This window comes from Haliotis cracherodii, unplaced genomic scaffold (assembly GCF_022045235.1).
Source record: "Haliotis cracherodii isolate W230 unplaced genomic scaffold, xgHalCrac1.p SCAF_18, whole genome shotgun sequence".
In the NCBI taxonomy this organism is placed as follows: Eukaryota; Metazoa; Mollusca; class Gastropoda; order Lepetellida; family Haliotidae; genus Haliotis; species Haliotis cracherodii.
In genome coordinates, this window is record NW_027266273.1 from 24,375,948 (window position 1) to 24,397,999 (window position 22,052).

General features: G+C 39.4%; 1 protein-coding gene across 3 annotated transcripts in view; it reads right to left on the minus strand.

Annotated features, from left to right (window-relative positions):
* Window positions 1-738: 738 nt before the first annotated feature.
* LOC139465431 (uncharacterized) overlaps window positions 739-22,052 on the minus strand; it is a 71,389-nt gene continuing 50,075 nt past the window's right edge. The window contains exons 2-3 of one of the 3 annotated variants that reach the window (XM_071247143.1): window positions 15,288-15,377; window positions 739-2,693 (exon numbers count right to left, since the gene is read on the minus strand). In XM_071247143.1, coding sequence (XP_071103244.1) covers window positions 1,679-2,650 — 972 coding nt within the window. In that variant the 5' untranslated portion in view covers window positions 2,651-2,693; window positions 15,288-15,377 and the 3' untranslated portion in view covers window positions 739-1,678. Of the gene's footprint in view, window positions 2,694-15,287; window positions 15,378-17,760; window positions 20,707-22,052 lie in introns of those variants that run through there. The other 2 variants (XM_071247144.1, XM_071247142.1) reach the window with 2 other exon arrangements.

Consider the following 22,052-nt stretch of genomic DNA (forward strand, 5'->3'; position numbering starts at 1 on the left):
ATCCCTGTTGGTCTCTCTCTATCAGACTGCAGTAAACCCGTTCCCTGTTGGTCTCTCTCTATCTCACTGCAGTACACCCACCCTCTGTTGGTCTCTCACTATCTCACTGCAGTACACCCACTCCCTCCTGGCCTCTCGCTATCTCTCTGCAGTACACTCACTCCTTGTTGGCCTCTAGCTATCTTACTGCAGTACACCCACTCCCTGTTGGCTGCTCGCTACCTTACTGCAGTACACCCGGTCCATGTTGGCTTCCCGCTATCTCACTGCAGTACACCTACCCCGTTGGCCTCTCGCTATGTCACCGCAACACACCCGCTCCCGGGTGTTGTCTCGTTTTCTCACTTCAGTTGACCCATTGTTTGTTGTTCTCTCGGTAGAGAGCGTTTGTACTTGACCAACTTGGTATATGCCCGGTATGACCTTTTCACAAATGGGAATTTCTTTTATTGATCACATGTTTCTGTTCATTTTCACTGAGGCGTAACCTGAGACAACAGGAAACATAAATATTACTTTTTGAAGCTGATAGTCGTTCAGGCCCTTATCTAGCATACATACTACTTGAAGAATACACCTCAATTCCAGAAGTGTCGCTTTATCATGCGTTATTAATAATGCTTTCAATAAAAACATTGAACAAAGATGCTTGAAATAAGGTGATAAATCAGGAAGAGAATTGTCCTCACAATTGGTGGTTTGCTTCAAAAATATATTTATTGAACGCTTTTTGTCCCATTTACAAATGAACATTTGGGTTACAGTGGCGAGTATGTAATGACAAAATATAAAATAATGTTGACTACTGCATTGATTTTCAGTGATCCCTTCATATAATCTCAACCCCTATTTTGTCTTTCCGATCCAATTGAATGTGTCTCGGCAGATTACCGACACTGATTACTTCTGGCGTTGACGTTTTGAATTCAACAATTTGCTGTGATTTTATAAACAAAACATATCCCTTAAAAGTCTTGAAATGCTTTAGACTATTTGAATAAAAATTCCCTACCACAAAAATTACATTGTTGCAAGGTGATTTTCTTCAAACAGAAATTCAGGCTCATAGTTAAAATAGATAAATTGTTTTGTACCTGTACCTGAAAAACATATCTAATCTCGATACAAAAAAACGAGTCCCTCAGACGATTATTGTTATGGTCTACTGTTAAGTAACATTCAAGTAATTTAAAGAGGCGAAAAAAATCAATAATCATAGGAAATCTCTTCAAGCTACGTATCAGACAACGATTGCACCCATATATATTCGCTGTATCACTATAAATAAGTTTCGTGTGGCTTTGGCTTCGTCTAAAAGAGTAACTGGTAGATACTTCAGCATGCCAGTAAACCAAAGAATATGTGATGTGTAGCTACGGATATGTTGAAAGTGAATACCATTTTATATTGTAGTGCATATCCCTGCGGCAATTCTATGTCCCCCAAAGGTATTACATATTTCTCAGTTTACACTAATTCAAAATTTTATTGTCTCAGAACTATTCGAATACTATACAAAATATGGCAGTGTGTTATTTTCTGTGCTAATAATTTGAGAAAAGAAATGTAAAGAGGGGCTGCAGCACTGTAGCAACATGTAATGGGCCAACGGCCAATGCTTCGTGAATACATGATGATATACACCCTCAATGACAACAACGTTCCAACGACACGGTTCCTACTTCTTCCATATTACGTCATATGGCCAGCTTTTGTACTGATTTGGGTCTAATTTCTGACCCCCGATACTTGGTGCATATGCAGAATACTGCAATCCTAATAACAAATCTACCAGGTTTTTCCCATTAATGTCTGTTTTCATAAGTACCCATTCCATCAGAATTGCAGGAACTTCTATCTCTTTGAAAAACCTTTTTGAACCGCTGAGAACAAAATATTCATACTCTTGTATGTCCATTTTTAAAACGGCCTTTTTGAATGGCAGGTAGGGTAATGTATCATCTAGAGTGATAGTATACGAGTCAGCTGATTCCTCACAGGGGGATTTAGAAGAAGACCCAGACGATGCCACAACGCTTGTCCCTCCAACGTTGCCAACATCAGGCTTGAAATTCACGAAGGAGTGGTTTCCTCCAAGTGGATTGAATATGATGGTCATCCTGTCTGTGAAGCCACCTTTCTGAATAGACTTACACAGTCTCTGGACATTCTCTATGAGCGGATCCACAGATACCACATTCCTTCCGAACTTGGCCACAGACAGGGAGAAGGCGCCAACATGAGATCCTAGATCCATGAAGCCAAGTTCAGGGTCTTTTTTTAATTCTGACAGAACGAGATTGATGTTTACAGGTTCCCACGCTCCCGTCTGCTTGAGGGTTTTGGATACATACTTATCAACCACGATGTCGTGTATATGGATCGGTGTCTCTCCCGATGGTGTCTTCAGAGGAACACAGTCAACGTGGACAGTCCATGTGCAGAACTCGTGAAGCTGCTGCATCACTCTTCCGTTGAATCTGTACACTAAGGTTTTACCAGGACTGGGGCTTGACCTGAACGAGACAGTCCTGCTGTCATCAACTACCCTGTATGAGAAGTAAGGCAGGACTGCGTGTTCAAACAAGAGCATTGAAAAGGCGCCAACGCCCACCAATAGAAGCAAAGAAGATTGACGAAAGGAAGACATAATGCTCTCTGACCACCTTCGGTTGAATCTTTCGAGGTGAAAGCTGAAACGTAAAGACAACTGTTATAAGTGTGCTTGCAATACCAAAAACAAACATTTTGCAGAAATCATACCTATAATTTCTTGTAAAAGTGACTAAATAACGTATATAAAAGCAGAAATAACTGTTGTTATGTCATATACAAGCATAAATAAATGTCCCACATATTATATTTACCAGCACATTTATCAATAGCTATCCAGTGCATAGATCTTTTGGATTTGTTGACTTTAGATACTGTTGGAAAGATAATCAACCCGAGTTGCATGTTATGTAATTTGTTTACACTGTGTGAAGTAATAAGAATGTTGTAACACTTTTGATATTTTTAGATATGAGTTGTCTACAGCACCCACATATTTTGCTAAATTATTGATCATAGAGGTAACTAACGATCCAGAAAATAGACTGGGTAATGTATAAAGACTTTGTTGTACCTTTACGAACAACACATGGAGGATCTAACTACATATAGAGCCAGACTTGGATGTTTTTTTCATCCACCCGGGACCCTACAGGTGAACCAAGTCAACAGGTACACGCCATTCACTACACCCCACGTATGCTGCATCGTCTCATCTTGTGTTCTATGCTATTCACTGTACATTTCAACTTCAACCAAGGTGTAATTCTGAACTATTTGAGGCGTACGTTCCAGTGATAATGTTTACATTTGTGCAAGCCACATAGCTGTGTTCACTCAACTGCGACAGACACCGTCCTCGGGACTTGGCCTAATGTGTCAAGAAAACATTGGCATCTCAAATGATCTGACACATAATCAAAGACAGACTATTGCAGAAATGCGAAGTCGTGGTTTATTTGCATTTTTCAAGAACGACCGCCTTCAGACACAACCAATGCATGCTGATGATAGAAGGAACACACTGACAGCAGTGAGATCTAGGCCAAAGGTGAATAGTGACGGTGGATAGCCGACCTCAAGCACCTCACAACCTCCACTTAGCATTAACAGTGACGCTCCTGAATAGGGGTGTGGTCCTGGCCCGGAGCACCCTCCCGCACCAATACTTAACGGTATATCATCAAACTCGATGATTGTGATTTTCTGAAATATTTATCAGAGTGTATTTACTGGAACGTTCATCAATAAGTTCTTATCAATTCAATATTTATCAGAGCATACCCCTTATTTAGCAAAGGCACATAAAACTGCCCGTCATGGACGACTTTCACGTTGTATGTATGTCTTTGTCAAAAAGTCATTAGATGCATTGTGCACACAGGTAACGCTTTATATTGGCAATTCTGTTGCTCTGAGAATATCTAAACGGGTACTGCAAATGTAGGTAACACCAGAGGGTCCACATACTCTACATTAAGTGGAAAAGGTATTGGTCTTGAACTCCTTGAACAGTGGCTGGTTGATAACCCAGATAACTTAGCTGACTGTTACGTGGTTTTCACCGGTGATCTGAACGCCAGAGTTGGACAAGTAACAACCAGCCTGAGAATGTATCTGACTTGACGGGTTTTTCCTCAAGTGGAGCCGATACCACTTAAACAGCGCAAGTCATTTGACAATCTTACCAACATATTTGGAAGAATATTACTTAATTTGTGTTATACTTTTAATATATACATTCTCAGCGGTCAAGTGTCTGGGAACGCCGATGGAGAATTTATCTTTATATCTGAGCAGGGTTCAAATGTAAACGAATATTCTCTCTCTCATGCATCAAGGTGGTGTACGCCAAGGTTGCATACTTAGCCTTTTGCTATTTTCTTTATTTATAGGGGAACTTTCAAAAGCTATAAATGAAAACGGTAAACATGGCATTCAATTATTTCCAGATATTTATGAAATTTTGTTACTGTTATTTGCAGATGACGTCATCCTTGTCTCAGAATCTAATGCGGGTTTACAGACTCAGCTTAACATCCTCGGGGTTTTTTCAGACACATGTGGATTAACTGTAACATGCAAAAATCAAACGTAGTTGTTTTCAGAAGGGGAGGCACCCTATCTGCCAAGGAGAAATGGACATACAAAGACACCCCCCTGCCCATAGTTAACAGTTATAAGTACTTAGGTGTGATATTTTTTTCAATTTTCAAGATGACAAAGTGTATTGCTGATCTAGCAAATCGTGGAAAACGGGCCTTGATGGAAATAAATATAGATTTGAATAAAATAGGAATTATTGACCCAAAAGTATATTTTAAAATATTTGACACACAGGTATTACCAATACTTTTATATGGGTCAGAAGTATGGGGTTTCCAGCGGTATGATCAATGAGAACGAGTTGATTTGGCATGTAAAAGTTTTTTAAAGGTGGGAAAACAAACACTAAATGCCATTGTCTATGGTGAATGTTGTCGCTACCCGCTCTATGTAAAGGCGCAGGTCCGCATTATAAAGTATTGGTTAAAACTAACCAGAATGCATGAAGGGCGTATCCCAACTAAAGTATATAACATGTTGATTGGTTTGGGATTTGTATGGTTAAACCAGTCTGTTGGGGACAATATAGCTTTCATCGGGGAATTTAAAACGTGTCTTGTAGATGAATTCCGTCAAAACTGGATGTCAACACTCAACAGTAGTACCCGAAATGTGATGTATAAAGAATATGAAAACACTGTTTGAACCTGAAAGATATTTGAGTATTTACAATAGCAAACGTACGCAGTGATTTTATTAAGTTAAGATATAATGTTTTACCTTCACGACAGAATGAGAGTAGATGTCAATCTATTGAATCATGTTCACGTATGTGTCCTGTTTGCAATATGTCTGTTCAAAGATGAATATCATTTCGTATTGATCTGTAAACATTATACTGAACTGCGTAAAATTTATTTGCCAGAATTGTATTGGAAATTTCCAACTATATATAAATTAAAAAAATTATTGTGTACAACTCAGGATGAGTTATTAAAACGTCTGCAATATTATGTATATTATGCATACAGAAAAAACATGAATTCGTAAAATCCATGTAATGTGCTTTACATTGTATTATTGGCATTGCATTTCTTGTATATGGGTCAAAGGCCTACAGACGAATAAACTAATTTTGACTTTGACTTTGATACAATGTATACGCCTTTGATACCGCGACGTCATCACAGTGCGGCACTGAGCGATGTACATAGCCAGCTGACGGCCAGGCACCATAAGGGTTGGTAGATAAGTATCCATAGTGAAATAAGTGTGCGAAGAAATATGCAAAATCTACATCATAATTCATATAGAAACTGTAATCAGCAGTATACAATGCTCGTGTGCACTTTCATTAACCGACCTTTACTTCAAAGAAAATACCAAATATGTACAACAATGTTGACGTATGACATCAATACCGGTGACTGACTTTTACTAAATGGCGTGTACGCTGGATTTTACGAGAGGACTTTCGTTGATTCAGGGATCGTAAATACATTAATGTGACATGTAAGTATAATCAGAAACATTCTGACGATCTATGGTCTGTTATTTGCTTTTATGTTTTTCATTGTAACACCAAGAGAAATTCCGATATATACCGTTGTTGTGCGTGATTTCGCGTCATTCATAGCGTCAAGCAGGGCGGTAACTTGGACAATTAGGGCCTATACAGTACCACAAACTTTTCAAACACGTGATCATACCCTATGACGTAATTTGTAGTATTTTGCTGCCAATAACACCGGCGAAACAATGCCCTGTGACGTCAGGGGTCATCGAGTGTGCATAAGCTCCTCCCAGTGATCTATCATCTCTACACCAAATGTCATTGAATACGCCAAGCGCTGCGGAGAGTTTTGAATATTTGTTTACTGAATATAGCCTGCGGCGGCGCATTTTATTGACCTTGTTCACACTTCGCTACTTCCAGTTTGAAAGCGAGGCTTGGAGAGCAGAAGGTGAAGGCTGGATAGCACTAAGCTGGTTCCAGGCTCCCTATGCGCGTCGTCAACTTGCGCCAAGCTAGGAGCCGGTACAGGCCAAAATAAAAAACACTCAGCGCGTTTATTTGACGTCACATCCGGTGATTTTCAAAAATGGCTACGCTAATACCGATTCAGGGGAGGGAAGGACACACCTCTGAAAAGCGTGTCATCTTGAGTTTGCTATGGTTAAACCAAAATCTGATGGCGGGCAATTTTATAGAGTGGAAAATAGACAAACAAAATCAACTGACAACAGTCTCGCTAATCTTTTGGAGCGCTAAGGCAGATTAAAAGTGGTTCATGGGTTAAATTTTAAGTGAAGACAGAAAATATTAAAAAAATTGTATTTCTGAAATTCGATGATTTTGTTTGCGTTTGTACATTCACTTAAACCTAAAACAATTAGATCCTGTCCTCTAAATGGTTAAAAGAGCTGCATTGTTGACATATTTATTTACAAGGATTCACTTCTGTATTTTGGAGCACCTTTAGAATACGGTACTGAATTCTAGGTAGGCCGAAGATTTTAGAGATTTTCGGGCAACGAGGTCCATTTACACCTTGTCCAGAATGAAGGCTTACAAAATTCCTAAAAATGTTATGAAATAGAGAAACTGACACAGGCTTTCCCCTTGGGTGATAGAGGGACATATTTGTCCCTCTTCTTCAACCCTCACTGTGAAGTCGAATAAAATTCAAACTGCAGCAGTCACAGAGACACTTCACAGTTTTGAATACGGTGGGAAATTCCCTGTTTGGTCATGTCATCCACTGGCATTTTTGGCCAAGCAAAATTACTGAAAATTAGGTGCATAGTAAATGTCGACATATTTTTTACACATTTCTAAATTACCACTCACGGCGTTATTAACAGCATGTTTTGAAATAATAAGTTCGGCTATTCACTCGGCGAAATGAATTTCAAAAATAGCATAGCATCACCGGTATATCTGTCTTTGATCAAATCCTCAATGATCATTCCAAAACGTCGCCGATAGCCTTAGAATCGTTTAGAATGTCTAGGAAAATACGCAAACACGATCGCCAAAGTGAACTTTCCGTCATATATATTGGATAGTGTTTACAAAATCCCGTTTCACGTATACCGGTTATGAGATGCCTGTCACGTTAAAATCACGTTATTTTATACTCAGCTGCGATACATACATCCTTGAATTCCTCATACAGAGTAGAATCAAATGAAACATGGTCCTTGTCACCAATACAAAGTGTGTAGATGAAATCAATCAAAATAAATTAGGTGTGAAAATGAACGCTGTGCTCGAAAAACTACACTTGTTTGAAATGTAAACAGAGCAAAATTCAGATTTTACACAGTGTAGCATTTCTATCCATTCGTCTATTCATTGAATACATTGGAACAACAAATTAGGGAACTAAAAATAGATACATTGCAATGGTTGATATTTTCGACAGAAATTGTCAAAATTTCCGTCCTGTATGACGCCATGACTGACGCAAAATCACGCACAACGACAACGGTATTTATCGGAATTTCTGACTATTTCCGTTGGTTTCAATGAAAAATATCACAACAAATAACAGTACACTAATTGTCGGAATGTTTCTGATTACTTACATGTCACATTTATGCATGCACGATTCCTGAATCAACGAAAGTCCCTTCTTAAAATCCCGCGTACTGTTGACAGTGAACACGCCATTTTGTACGTAGATCTAGGCCACAACGTGTATCTACCTTTGATAATCTCCTGTGTGTTTGGACAAGAAATTGACAAGTTTATATATAAAATGTCGTATACAATATTTCTTTAATCTGGACAGATTACCTTACGTTGAGTCACATAGTTTTGACAATGCAGTTAATAATGAACTGTACAATGTGCAGAAATATTTTTATTATGCTAAATATTGAGATATGCAAGACAACAATTAATGCCCGAGACGAGGTAAGTGAACCTCTTCTCTCTGATTGTTTGGGGATAGTTGTAATGCATTAATAAAAGGTTCGATGCCACAGAGATAACTCCTTTTGAGGATGATGCCCATGTCTGTCATGTTCAGTAATATGGAAAGCAGTTTTCTAAGAATGCATACCATAAGACCCCATACCATCTTTCCAACGATCTTGAAAATTATCAACATAATCACTTAACACAGGTTTGATTTATGTAAATAGTTACTAAATACCATCCATGTTTAAAAGAAAATCGACACCTGACCGCAACCAGGTGCAATCTTAGACTACCTTACTACTGTAGTATTATTTGTAACACTTTGAAACGGAATGTCACCTTCATACTGCTGTCACTCAGCTACAATGTTGTACAAAGTTAGAAGTGATGTCTGGGTGAATGAATAGAAACCATCCATTATGTTATAGTTACAACACACCAAGACGAGTTGTTTGGGCAGTAAGAGCACGGTTTACCGCCACCGAAATTGTCGAGTACCTGAACAATCATCAAATTCACATCAACAATGATTGACTGTTACCCGTGTTGATGCAGAGCGTAACGTATTTATGGCGTATTCCAGAGGTCAGCTTGTGGCGGATCATATTGTGTACTGTATTCAAGTTGGTGAATACAACCAGGTGTTTCTCACGGTCTCATAATATTAATGTCACGGTTTGTTTGATACCAAATTCTTTTCAAACATGATCCGTCGTTGCAATCCATTGTTAGTAATAATGCATTTAAGTATTAAATGTGACATTAAAATGAAGGCCACAATGCATAAAGGCCCTGCTGTAAACAACTAATGGCGATACACACTATTCAAAAACAGAAACGCACAGGTTGCATGTTGTTCACTTAACCTGACGACAACAAAAAAATCGGCATATGAATTGGATATATGTTATTGGTAAATGTTGGTGGCCTGATATTCGACAAACGGTGATTCAAAACGCAGCCTATGTCGATTTGCAATGTCTTAAACGGCAGTGTTTTCACACTTGTTCAAAAATGTCCTAGGGGAAAACAGTAAAGCAAAATGCACGTGCAAGTTATGGCATTCGTATCTCGTGGTAGTGGCTATAAAAAAAGGCAAGCATAAGCCAATAATTTGTCATTCAAATGTCAACATTTTTCAAGTTCGAAAATGCCGAGACTCAGTGCTGCCGATCGGATATCGCCATTGGAAGTATCCAACGGAGACGGAGCTACGGAGACTGTCAGGAACCATCTTCGCGAGGCTGGAAACCGACCCAGAAAACCAGTTATCGTCCCTGTTTTGCAACAGATCTATCGACAGCGACGCTTGTGTTGGTGCCATACTTTACACCCTTGGAATTTGAGAAACTGGAGATGAGTGTGGTTTAGCGACGAATCACGATTTCTTCTTCACCGGCGAGATGGAAGAGAACGTGATTTTCGTTGTCGAAATGAGCGTTTTGCCCCACATTGTGTACGTGAATTCGACAATTTCGGTGGCGGTAGTGTCATGGTGCGGTGGGGCCATATACTACACCACGAGATCTGACTTGGTTGTGGTTCAAGGAAAATTGACAGCAAATCGCTACATGAAACAAATTCTTCAACCTCACCTTCTTCAAATCATTGACCGCCAGATGGAGCTGTTTCAACAGGACAACGCTCGACCGCGCACAGCTCGTGTCGCGGTAGAATACCTTCATAATGCCAACATCAACGATTTGCCCTGGCTGTCGAGATCTCAAGATCTCAACCCAATAGAACACCTCTGGGATGAACTCGATCGACGTGTACGTCAACGTCAAAACACGCCGCAGTCACTCCCACAATTGACCAATGCGTTACAAGCAGAATGGCGCAGAATTCCGCAGGACAGAATATTATTAATTCGTACACTTATCCAGTCAGTGCCGAGGAGATGCAGAGCTGTGATTGCTGCCCGGGGAGTTCAGCGCAACCTTGTGGTCTTATGTGACATGACAATGAACAGTCTTCAATGCCTCTGTACATCAACATGTGACTATCGAGCTCCAAAAATTCATATTTTTATCTATGATAATAAATTAAATATATGTACTTTATTAGGTACAATAAATTTACTAAAAATCTACCTGTGGTTTTTTTTGAAGAGTGTAGTTTAAATTTTGAGTTTTCGAAATATTTTCATTTTTTCTTCCTTAGTATTTATCCATGAAAACAGCATGTTGAATTTTGGAAATGCCTTTGACCGAGACTGGCCACAGCATGGAGAGGTTCTGGACAAATTGGTTTCTAGAATTAAAATGGGACGTGTTGAATTATATTGAACTTGATTTAGCTCTGTTAAGTAAATGTTGGACTAAATAAAGTTCATATACTTGATTTCACTCTTTTTTACAATGAGAGGGAAAAATATATCAAAGACTGAACGAATCTGGTTACCAGCTTGTTATCATGCCACGAAACTGTTCTCTAGCTAATAACTGTTCCTTGATGACGGCATGATTCGTAGCTAGGTTACAATGCGTGTTTCATACATCTATTCACGTTTGGATTTCGGTTTAGAATGTCTCCAGATCCCAACCCATGTTTATCGTAATGTGTGACAAAATGGCTTGGTTGATTGTGAGGTTCATAGGATGTTTCTCACTGTCAGTCACTGGTTTGCCTCGCCCAGGCTCCATTATTTACGGGACCACATGGAGGGTGATGTGGAAAAAATATGTTAGATTATTTCTTAAATATAGTAGCCTGGTGTACATGTCTTATTTCCTGACGTTATTTATGTTGATATTAAATGTGCACTAACATTTTCCCCCAATAATGTTATGAACCTATATAATATATTTCATCTTTGGATTAACAATATAATCTTATTTAATATAGTTCAAGAACATTGTTGTTTTCGCTGCAGCCAGGGGAAAAAGGAGACAACAGCATTCCAGGAGATACACACGGAAATGTTGGATGTATTGAGGAGTACACCAAATACACCAGGGGCTGTGAATGATGCAAACGTAAGTGCGGAAACTGTTGTTAAATACCATGAGCTACTGGATTTGTATCTGCACTCAGCCACTGACCGTTAAGTGGGTTGGGGTGTTCCCGGCGTACCACTTTTTGTATTCAATGTTATGCATGATACTGTTATACTATTATGGTTACCACAAGCATTTATCTGTCTCAGAATGAATATTAAAATCTGTTTCCACCAAACACCTACAATTTCATTATTGTTAGAATACTGATAAAACGTTATCGACAATGGAATATTGTCTCTTCAGTTGGATGTATCTATACTTTATTTATACTCGACCAAATTAAAAACTTCACTTCCTAAATTTTTACATTTTGACCAGTTATCATTGTGGGCCCTTATTGTGTATTTAAACAGTAATGGCCACGTATTGTCTTCAGATAACACCCGTTTTTGTGCAGGTGAATCGATCAAAATCATGTGCACAGCACTATAGTGGCAAAAGTGGTTTTTCACGTGCAACTGGTCACGTGGCCATAATACCGCACGTGTTTTCAGCCATACTTGTTAGCAGTCATTAACCAACGGCTACATCAACCAGAAATGAACTGTTTAGGGGTAGACTGAGTTCGCAAACTGTTCGAAACCGTCTGAGAACTGCTCACCTTCAATCACGACGGCCATACTGCGGGCCGATTCTGACTCAATTACACAGACGTCAACGTCAGTTGTGGGCACAGCAACACTTACGATGGACTCAGAGGCATTGGAATCAAGTCGTCTTCAGTGATGACTCCCGATTTAATCTTCGATTTGCTGATGGTAGGGCGAGGGTATGGAGGCGCCGTCATGAAAGTTACGCCCAGTGTTGTGTACAGGAAGTTGACAGATTTCGAGGCGGAAGTGTCATGGTGTGGGGTGCTTTCTGTGGCAATGCACGTTCCAGGCTTCTTGTCATCCGTGGCAACCTCAACGCTGCTGCTTACCGCGACCAGGTACTGGCACCAGAACTTCTGCCTTTTATGGCAGCACATGGACCCGCTTTGATCTTCCAACACGACAATGCCAGACCCCACACAGCAATTTTGACAAGGAATTTCCTTCAGAATGCGGGAGTCAACGTCATGGACTGGCCGTAAAGGTATCCCGACCTCAATCCCATCAAACACGTCTGGGATGCTCTTGGCAGAAGTCTTCGCAATCTCCAGAACCAACCACAGAATTTGCAATATCTTGGCACCATTTTGCAGCAACAATCGCGTCGTCTTCCCAATCATGAGTTCACAAGCATCACAAGGTCCATGCGGAGGCGTTGTGTGGCAGTTGTCAACGCATACACGCTACTGAACTTGTGTGCCATCAGATTCTCGTGCGTGGGACTTATGATTTAAACTGTTGATGTTATTACCGAATACCGTAGGTGCTTTGAACAAATTATGGTTACCACCGTTAATTAAAATCCTTCTTTGGACATTAATGATTGAAAATTACCTTCTCTGATACATTTGTCCGTTGTATATCATATATGAGATTGCTTTAAACATGTGAAGTTTTTAATTTGACTCAGTATATATTTTAAATACCTGCTTTTAGTTTTTTTCAGAATTTGTTTTATGTTTCAGAAAAGTGGATCAAGGCAATGCCGAAGAAAGAAGATTCTGACAATCAATACTTTCGAAAGTTTTAAAAGTTTTCTAAAAATATTAAAATCTCCACAGAACCGAGACTTGAAGATCTTTGTTGACTGAATGTTGAAGACAAGGCATGGATTACCATGTCGGTCATTGGTATTGTGTTTTCTGCAGTACATGCCTAAAGGGTGTACAGTCCCTGACTATTTGTCACAATCATTTGTATCTGGTTAAGGGTGAGTGGGCGTTGTATGTTCTGAACATTGGCAGAGAAACACTGAGTTTTTCCAACACCCTGGTTCGTTTCCAAAATATTTTGGAAAACATTGTAACCAAATATTCACAGAAAACGATCTCTTAAACGTTTCCGGAACCATACAAATTCACGTGAATAAAACGTTTCCAAAAGCATTTCTGGAATATTTTACAGAAACATTTTAGAAACGTATAATCAAACGTTCAGAGAAAATGTTTCTTAATTGTTTCTGGAACCATACAAATTCACGTGAATAAAACGTTTTCAAAAGCATTTCTGAAATATTTTACAAAAACATTTTTGAAACGTTATGAGAAATGTTTCTAAAGAATACATTTTTTATAACATTTCCATAACGTTTCGTAAAATGTTTTAGGGATGTTTTTATAACATTTTCGTGTCAGCTGGGTAATAGCTAACCAGGAACATCTTGACTTAAATTATACCGCAAAAGAAATAGCTAAATCCGCGGGTAGAGCGCTCGGCGCTATAATTAGCAAATTTAAAGTAATGGGTGGAATGCCGTTCGAGGTTTTCATTACATTGTACGATAATCTGGTTTAACCGGTGTTATCCTATGGTTCTGCTATTTGGGGTAATCGTGAGTTTGGATGTATTAACGCTGTCCAAAATAAAGCGTGTCGTTTCTACTTGGGAGTTGGTCTCAAGACCCCTAACTTGGCGACTCGCGCAGAAATGGGGTGGCTATCACCTCTAAAGAAACAAAGAATCGATATCTCATGTTTTTGGTCAAAATTGAATAATGCACCCCCCAAACGTTTGATTTGCCTCATTAAAACCTGGTCAAGAAAATTCAGTAAATCCTGGGATAACACTGTGCTAAACATGCTTAATAGTTTACAGCTTCTTGGTTTAGATGTTTATCATGTCTCACCGAGAGATTTACAGATTATTAAAGAAAAAACTGATTAGTATTGATGGTGAAAGGTGGCATAGTGCCTTATGGAACGATTCTGGTCAGCCTAACGGTAATAAACTCCGAGCATTTCGATTATTTAAGAACACGCTTCATACTTCCTTTTATGTCCACAATAACTGGAACAGGTCAAACCGTAGCTGTTAACCTAAACTTCGTTGTGGCACTCTTCCGTTAGAAGTTGAAATTGGGCGATTCTCTAGCCCTATAACACCTCTGTCAGAACGTACCTGTAAGTTTTGTAACTTAGATAGAGTTGAGGACGAAACGCACGTTTTAGTTACTTGTGACCTTTAGACCTAAGATATAACATATTCCATCAAGCGTCTTTAATTAACCCATTGTTTGTGGCTATGACCCCTACTGACCAGCTCGCCTTCTTAATGCAGTGCGATGAATTATCGGCAAGCCTTGCCGCTTAAGTGAACCGGATGTTTCAGCGTAGAAAGCATTTTACAATAACTAGTAATATGCCAAAGGCCCGGGCGCACGCTGTCTGTCTCGCATTGCTATGACTGTTGCACATGTAGTTGTATCTATCCATCTATTTTATTTACCTATATCTATCCAATCATTTACTTAATGCGGGATACATGTCGCGCGCCCGTGCCTCTTACACGTTTTACATCGTTTATTTTAGATGTATTTTTTGGTAACATTTGTGTTTTTTAGCACACTGTGTGCTTTTATTTGTACTTATGAGATATTTGGTGTCCCATAGGCCATATCGGCCGGATGATATACAACAATTGTTTTTAACTGTTTGTCCTTATGTATGTATATCATGCGACACCTCAATAAAATATTTTCTTCTTCTTTTCTTCTGCTAACCTACCTTAGACGACCGGAAGATATTACTAAGCTTCAAACTAGGCCTACCTGGGACAGCTCGGACAATGTATACAATGATGGGTCCAAAGTGTTTGCAAACGTGGCATGATCAATACAGATGTAGCTATTAACCCAACTACCAACCTACCTGACGATCGATCACTCACCATGCACTGGCGTTAGGCCTAGGTCGTTACCGGGGTTACAGAATCAGCAGTATCGACGCAATTCTCTTCTTCAATAACTTTGATCACCGCCTGTCGGAAGACAAGTGGTTTTTATTTCAAAGGTTACTGTGGTTTATTACAAATATTTAGTCCTATGTGATGTCATGTTCGTTTTTCTATCAAATGTTTCCCCTTGTCATTTTTATGATTCAAAAACTATTAAATGCTAAAATATCAAAATAAGAAAAACATGTAAGCCTTCAACATCCCCACTGTAACTATCTCTACATAATTTTCAATTCTTCGTTTTTAAACACCTTTAAACTCTTTTCACACTTGGTAATTGCACGTGTATTATTTGTCTTTAGTTGGACAACGTAAAGAAAAAATCATATTGAATGTTCAATTTTGCTTTGTTTCAGATCATTAACGCAACACATGTTTGCAGGAAACACTGTAGACTATTTGCAATCTTTTGTTTGCTTGATTGTTTGTTTCTTTGTTGTTCAACGCCGCACTCAGGAATATGACGTCGGTCTGTAAATAATCGAGTCTGGGCCAGACAATCCAGTGATCGACATCATGAGCATCGGTCCACGCAACTGGGATCGATGACATGCATCAACCAAGCCAGCGATCCTGACCACCCGATCACGTTAGCCGTCCCTTACGACAAACATAGTCGCATTTTACGGCAAACATCTTTTAACCATCTTTTAACCCCCCACCTTCCGCTCTCTGGGCGGACGCTCTACTACTAGAACACGTATTGTCATCAAAGGCTCCCATCCCTCCCAGGTAAGTGTGATCTTGTTCAAGAACTACTTCTCATTTCTTACTTTTTAACTCTGTACGTTGATGGTGTGAGTAGTAGAAAATGAATACCTATCCCGCCTGCCACAGGCGCTCTATGAATAATCAAGTGCCTAGTGTTATGCTAATAGACATGCATGACGTCACAATGAGAACGGAATCATTATGCATGAATGTTAGGAATGTGAAGAGTGCAGCCTTTCTTAAAATGTCTTTGCCGAGGAATTCTTTATGAATGCCAGCTATATAAGCACTTTAGGTCTGTTTTTTTCATACACTTCCTGCAAGTGAAATTTTGTTGTCACCAGATACAGGAATCCGTCTTATACTTGTGCCAGCAGAATCTAAGGGCACAGACAATGAACACATGAAAGTAATTTACAAAATCATAGGATTGCAATCTGTGCATGAGTCAACAGTTTCATACACATTCATATTTGTCAAAACCGCATGATTTAATTATTGACAAATAGGATTCGGAATGAATGCTATGCCTGTGTCAACCTCTATTAGGTGGATAGTCAATCACCACATGATTTATCTACAAAGTCCTTGGATTGAGGTACTAATTCATATACTAACAATTTATTATACCACTGATAACCAGTACATGTTTATTTACATAATCCCGGAATGTGAGCACGTTTCAAGCACAAAGTCAGTCATCACATGCTATTCTCTTATACTCCTAGGGGATATTTGTTCCAAATAATCAATCAAAGCTCCGTTTTACTAAAATAGATGTAACTCGCAAAACAAAAAATGCGACCTTTTCTTGCAAACAACATTGAATTGTCCAAAATTAAAGTGAGCCCCGATTGTGTTTGTCAAAATAATTGAGTTTGAAAAGAAAATGATGATCTTAAACCAAAATTCAGCCTCACTTAAAGGAGGTTTATTTGCTTTATATATTTCGTATAGAAGATTCACAGTAAGATTTCAGTAAGAAATGATCTGAGAAGCTAAAGAATACTCTTAAAATAGCATACGCGGTTCCAGACTAGTGATTGACCTGAATGTGTCGAGTTGCACGAGAATCATTTGAGTATGGATTCTGGGAGAAAGATCTGTTGCATAAAACCGATTAATCTTCTGAAATATATTGTTTGTTGTTTATTTCTTTCTTTGTTTGTTGTTAAACGCCACATTCAGCTATATTCCAGCTATATGACGGCGGTCTGTAAATAATCGAGTCTGGACCAGACAATCCATTGATTGACAACATGAACATCGATCGACGCAATTGGGATACGATGACATGCATCAACCAAGTCAGTGAGCCTGACCCCCCGATCTTGATAGTCGCCACTTACGACAAGCACAGTCGCCTTTTACGGCAAGTAAGGGTTGCTGAAGACCTATTATACCCCGGATCTTCACGGGTCTAAAACATATTGAACGGGTCTGGTAATGAATCAATGTTTTGTGCACCTTTACTACCTGGTAGTGTATCAGATAAGTCATTTGCAACAGTTTCATCCTCATGTTCTTGTGTCAAAAGCTTTGTTGACAAAACCTTCCTGAATTCAGAAAACATGGTGGGGTAATGGTAAAACCACACTTTATATGGAGCAACTCATATCTTGAATTTTAAACGATTTATTTCATCTTCTACGACAAGGGCAAAAAAAGAAATATCTATAAATGAATGGAGTGAATGAACAAAAAGGCCAAGCTTATATACAATAACGACACTCATCATTAAGTGGCCCTACATGAAACTGGGAATTTGAAAATAACGAGCACAGAGGTTGTTTGAATGAAAACAATGTTTTGTTTCGCCAATCAAGTATTCTCTTGGGTTCTGATATTATTCATTACCTCAATTCCAACGTCATGTGACGGAATCTCTTCACACAGATACCCGTGAAGATCGGGGGTAGAATAGGTCTTCAGCAACCCATGCTTGACGTTAATGGCGACTAATGGGATCGGGTGGTCAGGCTCGCTAACTTGGTTGATGCATGTCATCGTATCCCATTTGCGTTGGTCGATGCTCGTACAAGGGGCACGGGTGGCCCAGACGTCTAAGGCGCCGCAATTCGCAGTGCAGAGTTGCGTCCCTTGAGCACTACAGAAACCTATCATTTTGGGTTCGAATCCCGGTTCGCACCGATTATGTTTCTCGGTTTGTCAGCACCATACCCGTGCTCATGGGTTTCATGGGTCTCAGACCTGCATCATTTTGGTCTTTCCTTCCTCATTAAGCTGACACGCCGTGATGTAACTGGAATACTGTTAAAAGCGGAGCTAAACCCAACTCACTCACTCACTCACTCACTAAGGCTTTACAGGACTCTTGTTTATTGTTTATATTCGCTACTATATAAACAAATAAATTTCAATGTGCTCGGAAGGGACGCAACCGCAAAAAGTACCAGAATTTGTTATCCCAAGTGAAAGTATTATCCCAAATATGATATGTGTTATGAAAAAAAGATTGCCTCAATAATTATACAACAAAAATTCAAACTCTTCTCAACTAGTTATTTACAATAAATGCACAAAATAGCCACACTAAATGACATTGTTAAGCGAATGCAGTTTGTGCTGCAATCCGATTGACGGAAAAACGTTGTTAAATGAATGTATTTTCCCAGATTTGGGAAACATGAAAAATAACATGGAAACAAGAACACCTGGTATCATCACTACTGGATAGTGATTCATAAACACATGATCATGAAATAGTCCGAATTGTACAATCGACTCTGCTTTATACAGAAATTTCTTTTAGATTTTGAAAGGGTCTTGTCATTATTGTTACAGTTCGAGGGACAAAATAAGCTTCATGAATTTATGTTTTGAATTATTTATTAACTGACAGTATTTCAAGTATTATGAAGTTATACTTATGTTCCATTTAGGTTGAGTAAGAGTTTGTTGGTATTACTCCCTAATAGAAAAGGTTTATTTCCTAAATGAATAATGTTATGATTAAATTATCTAACGTCTAACAGGAAATTACCTGCTAACCAGAATCGAGGGTGTTTGACTCACGTATGAATGAAACCAGGATGTTACTCGCCAAGTAATCTCAAACGTAATAAGATTTCAATCAATGACCTATGTTCGCATTTGTTCACCATAATAGCTCTTATAGCTTGGATATTGCGGCTTAAACAACAGTCACTCATTCAACCTTCTCTATGTGGGTTACAATGTACATGTATTAGATCTGAAACAGTGAGTCACCCTGTCTTATCCTGGCTGAGACTATGAGGATTGGCGTGCAGCAAAGTTTCAATGGCCGGACATTCTTCGACAAACAATTATTGTAGAATCATTGCAAACGTATAAGAAATTTAGAAGAATTTACCACTGACTCAAACGACTACATCTGAAATTATTATCTTTGTCTGAGAAATGAAATATACAAATAGGAAGTCAGTCAACATTCATCAACCTAAATAATCGCAATTGCAATGGTTAAAGGTATGCCAAGATAGAAATCAGTATTTAGAATTATTCTTAGCGGCGACTGGACAACTTAAATAAGGCAACTGCAAGTCTAAACTACTTCTATTTTTTCCATATGACATCAAATGGCCAGTTTTTGTACTGATTTGGGTCTAATTTCTGACCCCCGATACTTGGTGCATATGCAGAATACTGCAATCCTAATAACAAATCTACCAGGTTTTTCCCATTAATGTCTGTTCTCATAAGTACCCATTCCATCAGAATTGCAGGAACTTCTATCTCTTTGAAAAACCTTTTTGAACCGCTGAGAACAAAATATTCAAACTCTTGTATGTCCATTTTTAAAACGGCCTTTTTGAATGGCAGGTAGGGTAATGTATCATCTAGAGTGATAGTATACGAGTCAGCTGATTCCTCACAGGGGGATTTAGAAGAAGACCCAGACGATGCCACAACGCTTGTCCCTCCAACGTTGCCAACTTCACGCATGAAATTCACGAAGGAGTGGTTTCCTCCAAGTGGATTGAATATGATGGTCATCCTGTCTGTGAAGCCACCTTTCTGAATAGACTTACACAGTCTCTGGACATTCTCTATGAGCGGATCCACAGATACCACCTTCCTCCCGAACTTGGCCACAGACAGGGAGAAGGCGCCAACATGAGATCCTAGATCCATGAAGCCAAGTTCAGGGTCTTTTTTTAATTCTGACAAAACGAGGTTGATGTTTCCAGGTTCCCACGCTCCCTTCTGTTTTAGGTCCTTAGACACCCACTTATCAACCACGATGTCGTGTATATGGATCGGTGTCTCTCCAGACGGTGTCTTCAGAGGAACACAGTCAACGTGGACAGTCCAAGTGCAGAACTCGTGAAGCTGCTGCATCTGTCTTCCGTTGAATCTGTACACTAAGGTTTTACCAGGACTGGGGCTTGCTAGAGTCTGGCTACTATCAGCCTGAAACCGTATTTTATCATTTACATTTCCTGGGGTTTTATCAGCACTGGCAGCAGACATGGAAGAGACAGCAATGCTGTCATCAGCCAATCTGTATGAGAAGTGAGGCAGGACCACATGTTCAAAGACCAGCATGCAGAAGGCACCAGCACCCATGAAAACCATCAGCGACGATTGACGGAAATTTACCATTATGGCTGGGGTTGACAGGTGGCAAGAGGTAAATCTGAAATAGGAAGGAATATGAGAAACATTCAGTTACATTACAGGCTGTTTCTTACTGTAGATGCGAACTGACCAGACGGCACCAAAACTGTACCCAAAAGGACCAATATGTCATGAATGTCTTTCAGAGTGTGTTAAGCCAGTGCACGATATTGACATAGGCAGAATGCTGTCATTCAAAGTCCGACTGCCCAATGTGAAAAGTTTGTAAACGTAACGGATCACTTAATTCCTTGATCCAGAGGAAAGTTGTATCTAAATGTAGTTACCATACTATAGGTTCCATCCCTATTCCAAAGGGTCAGGACAATTTCTCAAAAATGAAAGCAAAAGCCATCTGAAGTTTACTGAGAAAACAATGTGCGAAATGCTGACTTCTTGTTTTAACACTGATGTGAAATGGGGGGTTAAGACATTTAGGCAATAAGTTGGAATTCCAATGGACACCATTTGTGCTCCCCTTCTGACTGATCTGTTTCTTTATTTAATATAAATCGGAATTTATGCTTGTATTGTCAAAATCAAAACAAGGCAATTTGACGTTTAACTTAAGCTTCAGGAATGTCGATGATCTGATATCGTTCAAGAATGGTAAAAAAACAATTCCTTTCCACTGATTTATCCCGTCCCAGTAAGAAATAAAAAGGGTGAGTGAAACCATCTCATCTATATCCTATTTAGATCTGTGCAAAATCTCTCCACAATATTGTATGACAAAACAGAACAGTTTAAGGGAGTTTTTAAGTTTTACGACCACACCATGTCTACCGGTGAGTGATCTGGAGTCAGTATTTAAGCCGCACCTATAGATACATCTGAATCAATATTAAGTCACCTGCCAGCGCGCACTACTGCCTGCGTAGCTAGGGAAAACCACCTTTGAAGAGTTTGTAGAGCACAAAAGGCTCATGGATGCATGGCGTGCAGCCCGGCAACCAAAGGAGCTAGCATGAGGTAATGGCAGTTTACACTGACATGGAAGTTCATTAGTCAATATTGATATATCCAGGGCGGATACAGAAGCCCTGCTATATAAAGTTGTCCACGATTTGTCAACACTGACCTTTTTATCTAGTGTTTACAAGCAGCATCCTGTCGGTCTTTCTAAAAACTTTGTTTGTCTGTTTGTTGTTTAACGCCGCACTCAGCTATATGGCGGCGATCTGTAAATAATCGAGCCTAGACCAGACAATCCAGTGATTGACATCCTGACCATCGATCTACGCAATTGGGATACGATGACATGCTCCAACCAAGTCAGCGGGCCTGACCACTCGATCACGTTAGTCGCCTCTTACGACAAGCATAGTCGCCTTTTACGGCAAGCATGGGTTGCTGAAGACCTAG